Consider the following 15,097-nt stretch of genomic DNA (forward strand, 5'->3'; position numbering starts at 1 on the left):
ATCTTGTGCGCTGACTCTCCATCCGCCAGCCCCACAAAGAAAGCACAGACAATTGGGGAAGGAATTGAAAATAGAACTGTCAACATCACAATGCCATTGTACCAATCCATTACCTGACCGCAGATGGAACACCGTGTGCCGTTCTGGTCGCCTCACCTCAAAAAGGATATTGCAGAGTTAGAAAAGGACAACCAAAATGATCAAGGAGACGGAACAACTCTCCGGTGAAGGAAGGTTGCAGTGTTTGGGACTTTTGTCGCTTAGAGAAAGTGAGAGGAGGAAGAGACATGAAATTTATGAAATTATGCCTGGCACAGAGGAAGTGAATAGAGAAAAGTTGTTCTCCCTCTCTTGCAATATTAGAAGATTCAAAGGAGATTAAAGAAAGAACTTCTTCACACAGCACATAGTTAAAACTATGGAACTCACTGCCACAGTAACGGCCATCAACTTGGATGCCTTTCATGATTGGACAAATTTGTGGAGGGGAGAAAGGCTATCAAGCTCTACCAGCCAGGATGACAATGTTCTATCAGAGCCACGTTCAAAATTCCCCAGGTGTCAGGCTTGTTTTGCTACTGGCGTGGGTCCAGTTGTAACTGTGTGGAGATTTCTGGGCACCAGGTTGGCAACCACAGTTTAAAAACCTCTGCCTTAGTCCATTTCTGCTGTGTGTGTTCCTCTTTCTTGCATACTGGGATGAGTGAACTGTTGTAAGAGCAAGCTACAGTAAAGCAATGCAGTTCAGATCATAGAAGTCCTTTGTGGCTTACGGCCCTCGTATTTACGGGACTGCCTCTCCTGGTCTGCCCTGCAGAGGACCTTAAGGTCCATGAAGAACCATAGTTAGAGGTTTCTCCCTTGCGTCCTGAGTTTGAGTGTCTTTAAAGCCCATGACACCTTTGGTAAAGGCTGCTCTCCAACTGGAGCGCTCGCAGGCCAGTGTTTCCCAGTTGTCAGTGTTTATACTACATTTTTTTAGTTTGGCCTTGAGAGAGTCTTTAAACCTCTTTTGTTGACCACCAGCATTACACTATCCATTTTTAAGTTTGGAATAGAGTAGTTGCTTTGGAAGATGATCATCAGGCATCTGCACAACATGACCAGTCCAATGAAGTTGATGTTGAAGAACCATTGCTTTGACACTGGTAGATATGTGAACATTTAGAGGGTAGCTACATTCAGACATTCAGATACAGTACAGAGTATCTACCTCAGGGGCGGCAAAGTTGTTGTGGCTTGGGCCAGTTCACGGTCCTGCAGACGCCGCAGTTGGCCAGTGTGTGTGTGAGCCAAGCATGCGCAAAAGCTATTTCTGGCGCTCCTTCTGGCGTGGAGGAGGCGTGCTCAGCTTCCCATTGGCTGCAGGAGCTTCCTGCAGCCAATGGGAAGCCGGCCAGCATCATGGAAGGCAATCCCCTCTCCGCTCCACACCGGTTTAGCGCGGCACACGGGAGCCGACTGAATGGGTGGCAAGGGTCCATGGGCCGGTTAAATGACCCCCATGGGCTGCTTGTGGCCCATGGGCCTTAGGCTGCCGACCCCTGAGCTACCTGTTCATATTTTCTACCAATGAAACCTTGAGTGCCTGGTCAAATTCTAAGCCATACAAAATGTTTATTGCATATTTACAAAAGCAATGCACACAAATTAATACATTAGCAGGATTTTTTAAAAAAACACTTGTAATATTATATACAGCGTACAAAAATTGGAAGTGATCAGAGATAAAGACTTTATTGAAGTGCATGAATGAAAATAATATAAAGTAACCAGGGGAAGGGAAAGGATGGAGGGAACTCACGGGATTCAAATAATCCCATACTGTGGATTCAATACTGATTGTGTATATAGTTGTTTTAAATGTTTTATTTCATGCTTTTTTTTATGCAATGTTTTTGTGAAAATTAATAATAATACAAGGAATTCTAAGCCATGGTGTCCGCAGTTTCACATAATGTGTATATATTTGTTTAAAAAATGTGATCCTGCAAGAAGCAAAGACCAGAAGGAAGTCTCCTTAAAATAAATCATAAAAGTAGGCAGTGCATTGCAGGAATATAATGCCTAGTGTTGCTATTTTTACCGCACCTGCTCAAAGCTGAGATGGGTTATAATAGAGGGTTTTAATGACCATTTGGCAACAGTGACCCGCTTTCCAATGGAGTAATTATACTCACGGTTGTACCTGACTGGCCCACTGGGACTGTGAATGCTTGGGCTGACAGCTGTTTAGAGTCAGTGGGGCTGATCAGGGATGCCAACTTGAACGAAATATAGTGGGGGCCTAGGTAAGCCCCGCCCCACACAATTGATCACATGATGCGGATGGCGCTGTGGTCTAAACCACTGAGCCTAGGGCTTGCTGATCAGAAGGTCGGTGGCTCGAATTCCCGCGACAGGGTGAGCTCCCCTTGTTCGGTCCCAGCTCCTGCCCACCTAGCAGTTCAAAAGCACACCAGTGCAAGCAGATAAATAGGTACCGCTCAGGTGGGAAAGTAAACGGCGTTTCCGTGCACTGCTCTGGTTCTCCAGAAGTGGCTTAGTCATGCTGGCCACATGACCCGGAAGCTGTACGCCGGCTCCCTCGGCCAATAAAGCGAGGTGAGCGCTGCAACCTCAGAGTCATCCGTGACTGGACCTAATGGTCAGGGGTCCCTTTACCTTTATCTATAACACTTCAGAGTGTTCAGTGTGCTTCTTGCTGATCGGAAGTACAGCAGTTCGAATCCCTGTGACGGGGTGAGCTCCCGTTGCTCGGTCCCTGCTCCTGCCCACCTAGCAGTTCAAAAGCACAAAGTGCAAGTAGATAATAGGTACCGCTCCAGCGGGAAGGTAAACGGAGTTTCCGTGCGCTGCTCAGGTTCGCCAGAAGCGGCTTAGTCATGCTGGCCACATGACCCGGAAGCTGTATGCCGGCTGCCTTCGCTTACAGAGAGAGATGAGCACCGCAACCCCAGAGTCGTCAGCGACTGGACCTAACGGTCAGGGGTACCTTTACCTTTAGGTAAGCCCCGCCCCACACAACTGATCACATGATGCAGTGCACACACACACACACCATTTGAGTGGGAGCGCCCATCAACTTTGTGGCTCCCCCAAATATTTTATTGTGGGGGCCAGAGCCCCATACCCCCTAGTAGTTGGCTCCTTTGGTACTGATAATGTCAAAGGCCGCAGGTTTGTTCCCCGTATGGGACAGCTGCATATTCTCTGCATTGCAGGAGTTTGGACTGGATTATCGTTAAAATCCACCCCGCAACCTCTTGAGCTCACGTCTATCCTCTCCTGTCTTTCCAAACTTTTGCTCCTCTCATGCTCTGGGCTTCAGTGAGGAGGCAGGATACCAACGTCCCGTCCCCGCCCCCCCCCCCACAAAAGACGACACAGCCGCCCGGTCCATTTGGCCCCCCAATCCCCACCTCTAGAACCCACGTTTCTCTTCCCGCCCCCCTTACCATAAACTTGGCTCTCCTGATGCTTTTAACGGGTCTTCAATGAGGAGACAAAACACGACCCACAACACGCCTGGTCCATTCCGCCCCCCATCCCTCTCCCCCCCCCATCCTACCAAACTTTTGCTCGCTGCCGGTGCTTTGCAGCTGCGTTGTGGCTGCCCCCCACCCCAAAAAAGGAGCAGGAAAAGGAAGGGGGACTGGATAGCCCTGGGGGAAAGTGCGCAAAAACTTCTAGGTGGCCGGCGTGGGTGCGTATTGGGGGGGGGCGCATTTGGACGGAGGAGGAGGAGGAGGTTGGCTCAGCTGGCGAGAGGGAGGGAGGGAGGGGAGGGAGAAGTGGAAGGGGGGGGGAGAAGAGAGAGAGGCTGCAGCCTCTGCGATCATGCGGAGGAGCCGCTCTTTGCACGGTGGAGTAGCAGCGATAGCAGCAGCAGCAACAGCGCAGGCATCCCCGAGCGCAGACGGATCGCGGCGCCCCCGGCTCGTGTCCGCCTCCGCCGCCCCCCCGGCTCCCCCCTGCGCCGTCCCGGGCTGGCTCCGCCGCCGCTGTCCCCGGCCGAGCTGCCCCCGCAGCCGCTCTGCATGGACGTCAAGGCGGCGCCCAACGGGGTGGCCACCATCGAGGACCGGATCCTGCGCATCACCGGCTACTATGGATACTACCCGGGCTATTCCAGCCAGAAAAGTGAGCGCGAGCGCCGCGATCCGGGGATGGGGGGGGGGGGGCAAAGGATCTTGGAAGGGGGGGGGGTATTTCGAATTATTTTTTTTTGACGGGTCTGTTTCTCGGGGGGGGGGGGGAGGAAACTGCAGAGAAGTAAGTGACTCCTTGGTAGGGGGGGTGCGGGGGGGGGGAGAGAACAAGCCAGGATTCCTCCATCTCTTACGTTTACACGCTCCCCCCACTCCTTTTGCAGCTGGAAAGTGGGAGGGGTGGAAGAGAAAGTGCGATGGAGGGGGCGGTGGAGAGGGGAAACGGGGGGGGGGCGGCTGGTCTGTGTCTTCCTTGCTGGGGGGGTGCCCTCTCCAGACCCCTTTTGCATTTTAAGCTGCTTTGTGATGCGCTATGGAGCGTGGTTGTTGCAAAATTGTGCACAGGTTTTTTTTTTAAAGGTTGTATTTGGCGTGTATGTGTGCGTAAAAGCACGAAGGAGCCTGCAGTGTGTGTGTGTGTGTGTGTGTGTGTGTGCACGTGTGAAAGAGAGGTTTGCTGCTGCTGCTGGCTAGCAGCTCTTGAGGACTTGCCGCATCAAGTGTCGAGGGGCACGTGGGAACGGGCTGCCCGCGGGATGGGGCTGCAGTAATCGTGCGGGGAGGTCGACCCTGCTGCACGTGTGAAGCAGGAGGCACAGATTGCGGCTGTGGAGGGACTCCTGAGAGGTGGCGGACACGACAGAGGTGCTTGAAGTGATGCCTTGGGTGGACAAACGGGGGGGGGGCACTTCTTTGCACATAATGAGCTTGTGGGACTCACTGCCACATGATCCGCTGACAGGTTATCAGCCTACAGGGATTTTGAAAAGGTTTTGGCCCCAGCCATGGCTGGTGTTCGGGATGGTGAAATTCAGAGGTAGAAAGTGTTCTGAAAGCCCCGTTCTTTGCACTGATTTTAGCATATTTAAGCCTGCAGTCTTTTGTCTGCTTACCTGGGAGTAAGCCCCATTGCAGCCAAGCAGATATGTGCAGAATTGCATTGTGAAGACGGTCTTGGATTACGGCCAAGCTATTTGGAAAAAACACTCCGCGATTCCACATTCTGGAGCGGTGCAACTTTCCTGGAAAAGTTTCAAGATTTTTATTTATTTTAAACATGTATAAACCTCTTTAGTAGAAAGCCAAAAGTGCCTAAGCTGGTGTATTAATAACAGGCCCCGTGATTATTATTATTGTTTGGTGGAATAACAGCAATAATAATTTGCCACCTACAAATAAACATTAACAGCATTATCTTTTATCATCTGAATCTACTGGAGATCTGTCACCGCTTTGATTAGCAGTCCAGAAAGGGACCACTGGCATTTATTAGAGCTCAACATGATCCTGAGAGGAGGCCAATATTCAAGTTTTTACGGGCAACTTTTATAACCTTTCATCTACCTGCAGTGAGGAGTGCGGCTTGTTTTGTGCAGAATGGAAAGGATTTTGTCTCTCTGCTAAGAAAACCACATGCCAGTGCTTCGCCATTGGAACGATAAGATGAACGTTCATTTGTCTACTTTGTCTTGGCTTCTCTGTCTTAATTCACTGTAGTGGAAATTCGGATGTAGTTCTTTGGCTTTTCGCTGCTTCTTCTTTTTTGCAATTCTGGCAGAAAGCATGAAATGGCACATTATGGGGGTTTAAAAGGCATTTTAAGGGTGGCTGTGCAACCTGAAGTTCTTAAATCACACGTGCAACCATGGCAGTGGTGAAAGTGAGCAGAAAGACTGCTACGGTTTGTGGTGTCCTGGGAATAGCATCGTAAGATATTGGATGTTTCCATTACAGTGGTACCTTGGGTTAAGTACTTAATTCATTCCAGAGGTCTGTACTTAACCTGAAACTGTTCTTAACATGAAACACCACTTTAGCTAATGGGGCCTCCTGCTGCCGCTGCACCGCTGGAGCACGATTTCTGTTCTCTTCCTGAAGCAAAGTTCTTAACCTGAGGTACTATTTCTGGGTTAGCAGAGTCTGTAACCTGAAGCGTATGTAACCTGAAGAGTATGTAACCTGAAGCGTATATAACCCGAGGAACTACTAGATTTGGACCAGGCTTCCCAAAACACTACTTGGGCAGTGATTCATTTTTAAAAAAGGAATTTTTCACAACTGGAGTCCTTAATTGTGCAATCATAGAATCATAGATTCTATGATTAGGGACCCTGAGGGTCATCTAGTTCAACCTCTTGCAGTACATGAATCTCAAGCATTCAGTGGTAGAGCATCTACAATCACAGGTTCAATCCCCAGTGTCTCCTTGTAGGCCTGAAGGAGATGCCTGCCTGAAATGGCAGAGAGCTGCTGCCAGCCAGTGTAGACAATATGGAGCTAGATGGACCAGTGGTCTGACTCAGGAAGTATAAGCCAGTGGCCTCTGTTCCTAAGGAGCGCAGAAGGTAAAGGGACCCCTGACCATTAGGTCCAGTCGTGGCTGACTCGGGTTGCGGCGCTCATCTCGCTTTATTAGCCGAGGGAGCCGGCGTACAGCTTCCGGGTCATGTGGCCAGCATGACTAAGCCGCTTCTGGCGAACCAGAGCAGCGCATGGAAACGCCGTTTACCTTCGCGCCAGAGTAGTACCTATTGTTCTACTTGCACTTTGACGTGCTTTCGAACTGCTAGGTTGGCAGAAGCAGGGACCAAGCAATGGGAGTTCACCCCGTCGCGGGGATTCAAACCGGTGACCTTCTGATTGGCTGATCGGCAAGTCCTAGGCTCTGTGGTTTAACCCACAGCGCCACCCGTGTCCCAAGAAGCACAGAAGAGGAACGGTTAAATAATCCAGTCTGGGGGACTGGATTTCCTCGGCCAAGCTCTTGCTGCCGATGATGTCGTTGCAGCTAGGAAGTGATGCAAAACATGCTCCTTCTTCCTGATTGGGTATTGTTGTTGTTGTTGTTTAGTTGTTTAGTCATGTCCGACTCTTCGTGACCCCATGGACCACAGCACGCTAGGCACTCCTGTCTTCCACTGCCTCCCGCAGTTTGGTCAAACTCATGCTGGTGGCTTCGAGAACACTTTCCCACCATCTCGTCCTCTGTCGTCCCCTTCTCCTTGGGCCCTCCATCTTTCCCAACATCAAGGTCTTTTCCGGGGAGTCTTCTCTTCTCATGAGGTGGCCAAAGTATTGGCGCCTCAGCTTCAGGATCTGTCCTTCCAGTGAGCACTCAGGGCTGATTTCCTTCAGAATGGAGAGGCTGGATCTTCTTGCACTCCATGGGACTCTCAAGAGTCTCCTCCAGCACCAGAATTCAAAAGCATCAATTCTTCGGTGATCAGCCTTCTTTATGGTCCAGCTCTCACTTCCACACATCAGTACTGGGAAAACCATAGCTTTAACTATACGGACCTTTGTTGGCAAGGTGATGTCTCTGCTTTTTAAGATGCTGTCTAGGTTTGTCATTGCTTTTCTCCCAAGAAGCAGGCGTCTTTTAATTTCGTGACTGCTGTCACCATCTGATTTGGTATGGGGCACCCCAAAAGGCAGCGAGGCACAACCGCCAGGTTAGCAAAGGACTGGGAGCCCCTGGGAGCCTTTGCAACGGTGCGGAAGGTGGTTAAGGCAGGTTCCTTGGTTCTTGTTTGAATGAACAATGAGGACTGGAAACTTGCTGCTGTTTTTAAAGTAAATGCCATAGTTCTGTGTTAGGGCAGCTGCCTTGCATGCAGAAGGCCCCAAGTTCAGACCTCGGCACCTCCAGGTGGACCCGGGAGAGATTTCTTGCCTGGAACCATGCAGACTCTGATGGTATAGCCAGCTGCCTCAATTCAGGTCAAACTATTTGCCCATCTTAGCCAAGGACTCTGCATTCTGACTCTCTCTTTAGCTCAGTCGGTAGAGCATCAGACTGTTAATTCCAGGGTCGTGGGCTTGAGCCCCGGGTTGGGGCGAAGGTTTACTTCATTGCAAGGGGGTTGGGCTAGATGACCCTCGCGGCCCCCTCCAACTCTACAATTAGCTATGAAACCAGATCTTTGCAGGGCTTGACCCTGGAACCTTCTGCATGCAAAGCACTCTGCCACTACAGTCCCATTCCCATAGGTCAGTGGCCGGGAGGCGGGGAGCATTATTGCAGAGGCCTGCAGGGTGTCCTGTCTCTTCCAGTGGGGCACCCACTGGGTCAGAAATGGTAGCTCATTGGTAGAGCCTCTGTTTTGCCCCGCAGAAGGTGCCGGGTTCGATTCCTGGCATCTGCAGAGACTCCTTCCTTGAAACCCCCGGAGAACTCTGTCAGAGTGCACAAGACTGAGTTGGATGGAGTGACTTGTATGAGGCAGGGACCTTGCTCAGAGCTTTGTGGGTTTTTTAAAATAATAATAATAATATTTATTTGATTTTTCAAATTACAGCTTTACAATCACATATCCAACATACAACCTAAAGACAAGATTACATAGAATCTCCAGGGCTTCCCTCCTCCCCTTTGTGGGTCCTGTTGTTAATCATTTCCTCCTGCATCTTTTATAACAATCCAAATCGTTTCCCTCTCCGTTATATCCAAAATTCAACATTGAACTGCAAGTGTTACTCCTATCCTACTAACAACTTTAACAGTTTCCAATGGTTTTAAAGGTCAATTATAAACTCCCCCCGTTCTTTATTAAAATGTTGTTGTTGTTTAGTCGTTTAGTCGTGTCCGACTCTTCATAACCCCGTGGACCAGAGCACGCCAGGCACTCCTGTCTTCCACTGCCTCCCGCAGTTTGGTCAAACTCATGCTTGTAACTTTGAGAACACTGTCCAACCATCTAGTCTTCTGTCGTCCCCTTCTCCTTGTGCCCTCCATCTTTCCCAACATCAGGGTCTTTTCCGGGGAGTCTTCTCTTCTCATGAGGTGGCCAAAGTCTTGGAGCCTCAGCTTCAGGATCTGTCCTTCCAGTGAGCACTCAGGGCTGATTTCCTTAAGAATGGATTGGTTTGATCTTCTTGCAGTCCGTGGGACTCTCAAGAGTCTCCTCCAACACCATAATTCAAAAGCATCAATTCTTCGGCGATCAGCCTTCTTTATGGTCCAGCTCTCACTTCCATACATCACTACTGGGAAAACCATAGCTTTAACTATACGGACCTTTGTTGGCAAGGCGATGTCTTTCCTTTTAAAGATATTAAAATGTTGGTTTCCCTGATTTCTGATTCTTCCAGTAATTTTTGCCATTTCGGCATAATCCGCCAACTTAAATCTGCCATTCGTCTCTGGTGGCCAAGAGGTCTGCAGATGGCTTTGAGTCCTGGCGACTCATCTCTCCCTCCTCAGTTGGAGACAGCGATGCTTTTGGGCACCAGTTGCTGGAAACCACAGGAGGAGAGAGTTGCTCTTGGGCTTGGATCCTGCATCTGGTTATCCACTGTGAGAAGAGGATCCTGGACTCGGTGGGCCACCGGCCTGATCCTGCAGCTGCTTCAAGGTAGCAGGGCCCTGCATTACCTTGGAGTTATCTGTGTTGTCTTCTTTTGGCTTAGGGCCCTCGTATTTACGGGACCGCCTCTCCTGGTCTGCCCCGCAGAGGACCTTAAGGTCCATGAATAATCATAGTTTAGAGGTCCCGGGCCCTAAGGAAGTCAGATTATCCTCCACCAGGCCCAGGGCCTTCTCAGTGATGGCTCCAACCTGGTGGAATGCTCTGTCCCAGGAGACCAGGGCCCTGCAGGATTTAACTTCTTTCCGCAGGGCCTGTTAGACAGAACTATTCCGCCTGGCTTTCAATTTGAACTTAGCCTGATCTTTTATTCCCCTTCCTTCCCTCCCCCTCCCCTTTTATGAAGATTACCCGCTCTGGAATTCCACAGCTAATTCTCCCCTGGTCTCCACTCTGGCTCAAATAGGACTAATTTAGCCAGCTAGCCCTGGTGATCATCTAATGTTTATTGGATGGATTTCCCCCCTAAATTGATTTTTGATTTTATTGTTATTCATGTTTTATACCGTATTTTATGCTGGGGTTTTTTGGTAGCATTAATTAAGTGTTTTAAATTTGTTGTTAGCTGCCCTGAACCTGGTTTTCTGAACCGGGAAGGGCGGGGTATAAATATTATTATTATTATTATTATTATTTTGCATGGGGTCTGGGGGAAGTCTTGGGGAAGTGACTTCTCATTATTGCAAGAAGAAGAAGAAGAAGAGTTGGGATTTGATATCCCGCCTTTCACTCCCTTTAAGGAGTCTCAAAGCGGCTAACATTCTCCTTTCCCTTCCTCTCCCACAACAAACACTCTGTGAGGTGGGTGAGGCTAAGAGACTTCAGAGAAGTGTGACTGGCCCAAGGTCACCCAGCAGCTGCATGTGGAGCGGGGAAGCGAACCCAGTTCACCAGATTACGAGTCCACCGCTCTTAACCACTACACCACACTGGCTCTCGCAAGCTCTGAGCAAGGTGTGGGTGTGAGTGTTATCCATCTGGGGCCCCCTACATGATTACAGCATTTGAGACCTGGCACCTTTGAGCAGAGCAGAGCCCCCCCCCCCAAATATATATGGGTGGGAGTTGGATATGGCTCCTGAACAGGTCTCGTATCACCTTTACAGCCCATGGCTTCCCCTGAATCATCCTGGGAACCTTAGTTCAATTGGATGCTGCCAATTGTACCTCTGCCGGGCGTGGTGAACTACAATTCCCAGGATTCCTTGGGGGGAAGCTTAAAACGTCTTGCAATTGTATCGCGTGGATGTGGCCAGCAGTCTCTTCATATGTTCTTAACTACCCTTTATTCATCACTGTGTTATAATGTCAAAAGGTTGCGCGTATTTGTGGGGGTTGGACTAAATGTCCTCCTGGTGTCCCGTTCCAAGTTGGTGGCTCTCTGGATTCTGGAAGAGAGAAAGAGAAAGATTCTGGAAAAGAGAAAGAGAATCTTCCTCAATGGATCTGGCTTGGCATATTCCCTTGCTTGGTAAATTAGAGGTGATGGGTTGCCATGGGAACCAAATAATAGGCCGATGGCCCTTAATGGTTGGCCTTATAAATGGCCGGCAGATGAGCGACTGGGATGCTTCTACCCCTTGCTAAGGAATGTGGTAACCCAACTGTCTGTGAGGAAAGGGCAGCCTCCAGCTGGTAACAGGCTGAGGGCAGAGGCATCGCAGGCTTAAGCTAGATGTGCCCTCGAATGTATAGCAACTTGGGACGGATCCTGTTTCTCCTCCTGATTCTCACTGCCAGATGTCAGCCTGCTTGCACTGTGACATCACAGGAAAGCCCCTTACGCAGACCCTTGGTCCATCTACTTCAGTATTGTCTGCTCTGACTGGCAGAAGCTCTCCAGGGTTTCAGATGGGGAGCGTTTCCAGCCCTAACTGCTGACATTTGAACCCAGGACCCGCTGCATGCAAAGCTGACAGCTCATTCCCTTAACCAGGAGCCTTGAGGGGCAGCCATGGGATCTCTCCCCTGAATCTCTTCTCTCTATGGGGCGGGCAGGGTATCCATCTTGTAGCCTTATTGGAGTTCACCGATTGGGTCTGCGTTGCTCCTGGACAGGAGGAAGGAAGTCAAATGACACCGAGGGTTGGTTCAGAGAAAGAGTTCTTTATTTCTGCTCTCCAGAACAGCAGAAAGGCACCTGCGTGGTCAGTCCACAGCAAGCCCAAAGAAATGAGAAGTTTCATGCAGTATATATATCCTCCAGGCACCCTCTCCCTCCTTCCCCAGGAATCCAGCCACATCAGCCTATACACGCAGGTTGACATCACATATGTTCTTGCTCCGGTATTCTTAACCATAAAAGGGTATTCCTTCCTGTACTTCTGACCATAAAAGGGTATTCCTGTTCCTACTCTTATCTTGGAGCAAGAGGTCACCAACTCCAAGAACACACTCTGGCGCTGTTCCCAGACTAGGTCTGTGCGTCAGGACGTAAGATAAGACCTAGACATGTCATCCCTGTTCTACTGGAACAGCCAAGGTCATCCTTGCTGTCACGAACTGATAAAGGAGAGGGCTCTGAGCACTTGTTTATATAGCCGGGTTTTTGTTTATACATTGACTCAGAGCTCAAGTTAATGGATTTTAGCTAAGGAAAAATAGGGATTTTGGTGCCTGTTTCAAACTGCCTGCACAGTCACTTTTGGGTTTGAGAAACCCATTCCTTCAATATGGCTCAGTAAGCACTGCATCTCTGGCAGAGTCATGGGGTGTGTGTTTGTGTGTGTGTGTGGACAGTGTATGAACTTAACACAGCTTCATTCATTTTTGGCTGCTGTTTTGTTAACGTTGTTTATTTTGTTTTATAGATTTCAGGTGTTCCATTGATTCGTTAATCATATAAAACGACTCTTGCTCCAATTGTGACGTTTCACCTATTTTGTAGTTGTCTCTTTGCAAACTGTGTTCTCTAATTGTTTCACTGACGGCCTGTTGATTCTTCACTGTGATTTATGCTGTATCTCTGATGTTCTGTTATTGTGCCACCAAGTTGCTATTATTTATTGTTTGTCGGCCACTTTGGGAATCATTTGAATCACAGCATAGAAATATAAGCAATCAGTCAAATCAGTTAATCGCCAGGGCAGGTCTAACGATAGTGTGACAATGCAGCGGCTCAGGGGTGTAGAAGAAAAACACACTGCGCATGCTCAGAGGCCTATTGAGTCTAGGACTTGGTTGCCAGCCATGGCCAGCCAGACTCTTGTAGGGTGTTAAGGCAAAAGACCCTTTACTGTACCTTGTCTAGAGGAGGGTTGGAAAGTCACTGGCCTTGCAGGTGTTTTTGGACTCCAACGCCCATCAGCTCCAGCCAGCATGTCCAATAGTGAAGGATGATGGTGTAGCCTTCTTAGACTTTACTGATTGGGTCTGCGTTGCTCCCGGGAGGGAGGAAGGAAGTCAAATGACAACGAGGTTGATTCAGAGAAAGAGTTTATTCTGCTGTCCGGATAGCAGAAGGCACTTGCGTGGTCAGTCCACAGCAAGTCCAAAGAAATGAGAGATACATGCAGTATATATATCCTCCAGACATCCTCTCCCCCCTTCCCCAGGAATCCAGCCACGTCAACTTATACACGCAGGTTGACATCACAGATGTTCCTGCTCCGGCACTCTTAACCATAAAAGGGTATTCCTCTTCCTGTTCCTAAACTCTTATCTTGGAGCAAGAGGTCACCAACTCTAAGAGCACTCCTGGCGCCGTTCCTGGGTCTCTTGTCAGACCTGACAAGGTCTGTGGTCTTTGTGGTCAGGATGTAAGACCCAGCTGTTTCATCCCTGCTCTACTTTGGAACGGACAAGGCCATTCATTGCCGTCACGGATGGATAAGGGAGAGAGCTTTGAGCACTTGTTTATACAGCTGGGTTTTGGCTCAAGAGCTCAAGTTAAAACATTTTAGAAATGCTCCCTTGGAGAAGGAAAAATGCGGATTTTGGGTCCCATTTCAAACTGCCTGCCCAGTCAGGTTTTGGAGTTTGGGAAACCCATTCCTTCAATGGGAGTTGTAGTCTAGCATCGTCTGGCCTGAGGAATAACAACACATATTCTCTGTTCCGGAAAAGCTGTAGCTGTAAAGAAGATTCTTTGTTTGTTTGCATTTCTATCCCACCTTTTTCTCCAAGGAGCTCAAATGATCACCTGTGGTTCTCCACCTCCCACACAACAACCCTGTGAGGCAGGTTTGGCCGAGAGGCACTGACTGGCCCAATGTCACCCAGTGAACTTTGTGGCCAACTGGAGATTTGAACCCTAGTCTCCCAGGCTGTAGCCCGACACTCTAACCACTGTGCCACCCTGTTACCCATCGGGAAGGTCTTGGGTTCCAATCTCCAGCCTCTCCTGACAGGGCTAAGAAAGACTCCTGCCAAAAACCTTTGAAAGCTGCCACCTGTCCGTGTACGGATGGTACTGAACAGTGCAGACAATGGCATGGCTTTTTCCTATAATGGACCTTTCGTGTGGTCCTGTGTGCGAAAAGATTCTTTCCTGGACCACATAACACCGGTCCTGAAAGACCTACACTGGCTCCCAGTATGTTTCCAAGCACAATTCAAAGTGTTGGTGTTGACCTTTAAAGCCCTAAACAGCCTCGGCCCAGTAGACCTGAAGGAGCGTCTCCACCCCCATCGTTCTGCCCGGACGCTGAGGTCCAGCACCAAGGGCCTTCTGGCGGTTCCCTCATTGCGAGAAGCAAAGCTACAGGGAACCAGGCAGAGGGCCTTCTCGGTAGTGGCACCTGCCCTGTGGAACGCCCTCCCTTCAGATGTGAAGGAAATAAGCATCTATCCTATCTTTAAAAGACATCTTAAGGCAGCTCTGTTCAGGGAAGTTTTTAATGTATGACATATTAGTGTATTTTTGGTATTTGTGGAAGCCGCCCAGAGTGGCTGGGGAAACCCAGCCAGATGGGTGGGGTACAAATAATAAATTATTATTATTATTATTATTATTATTATTATTATTATTATTATCCTCAGGCGTGCCGTTTACATTTTTCCTTCCAGTGTGTAAACTAGGCAGTGTGGGATCGAACCGTTTCCTTCTGTGCTGCCTTAACGGAGCACTTCTCCGGCGAAAGAAATTTCACTTTAAAGAGCCGAGCCACAAGCGAGCCGCCCTTGATGGAAGAGAACATTTCTGCGTTGGACGGTTTCAATTAGAAACTCTTTGTTTCTTTAAGCTGTAAGACAACCTTCTCGCCCTAAGCAGAAGTGATTCATGTTTATACATGGATGGGAAATGACCCATCACGGTTTTTACTGTTTTTGGCATAATTTCTCTATTTGGCATGGCCTGAGGTGGCTGTGGACAAGACACTTTTAAAAGGCAGTGATTTAAGGAATGTCCGAGGCGGAAATTCAGACAGAGCTGCACAGGGGAATGCAAAAGATAATCCATAGGTTTTTGGGGACAGGGAAGCTGTGTATCTATAGGTCGGGAGATGGGGGAACAGTGGCTCCCCTGTTGCTTGGGGACTGGGGAACTGCAAAAAGACCAGTTCCCGCGTCCCTAATTTT

General features: G+C 49.1%; 1 protein-coding gene across 1 annotated transcript in view; it reads left to right on the top strand.

The window, feature by feature from the left end:
* The first annotated feature begins 3,998 nt into the window (after positions 1-3,998).
* The window catches only part of SLC35F4 (solute carrier family 35 member F4), a 145,448-nt gene continuing 134,349 nt past the window's right edge, over positions 3,999-15,097 (top strand). The window contains exon 1 of the mRNA XM_080993450.1: positions 3,999-4,143. Coding sequence (XP_080849576.1) covers positions 4,041-4,143 — 103 coding nt within the window. The 5' untranslated portion in view covers positions 3,999-4,040. The remainder of the gene's footprint in view (positions 4,144-15,097) is intronic.

Source organism: Podarcis pityusensis, assembly GCF_964106645.2.
Source record: "Podarcis pityusensis genome assembly, chromosome: 1".
NCBI lineage: Eukaryota > Metazoa > Chordata > Lepidosauria > Squamata > Lacertidae > Podarcis > Podarcis pityusensis.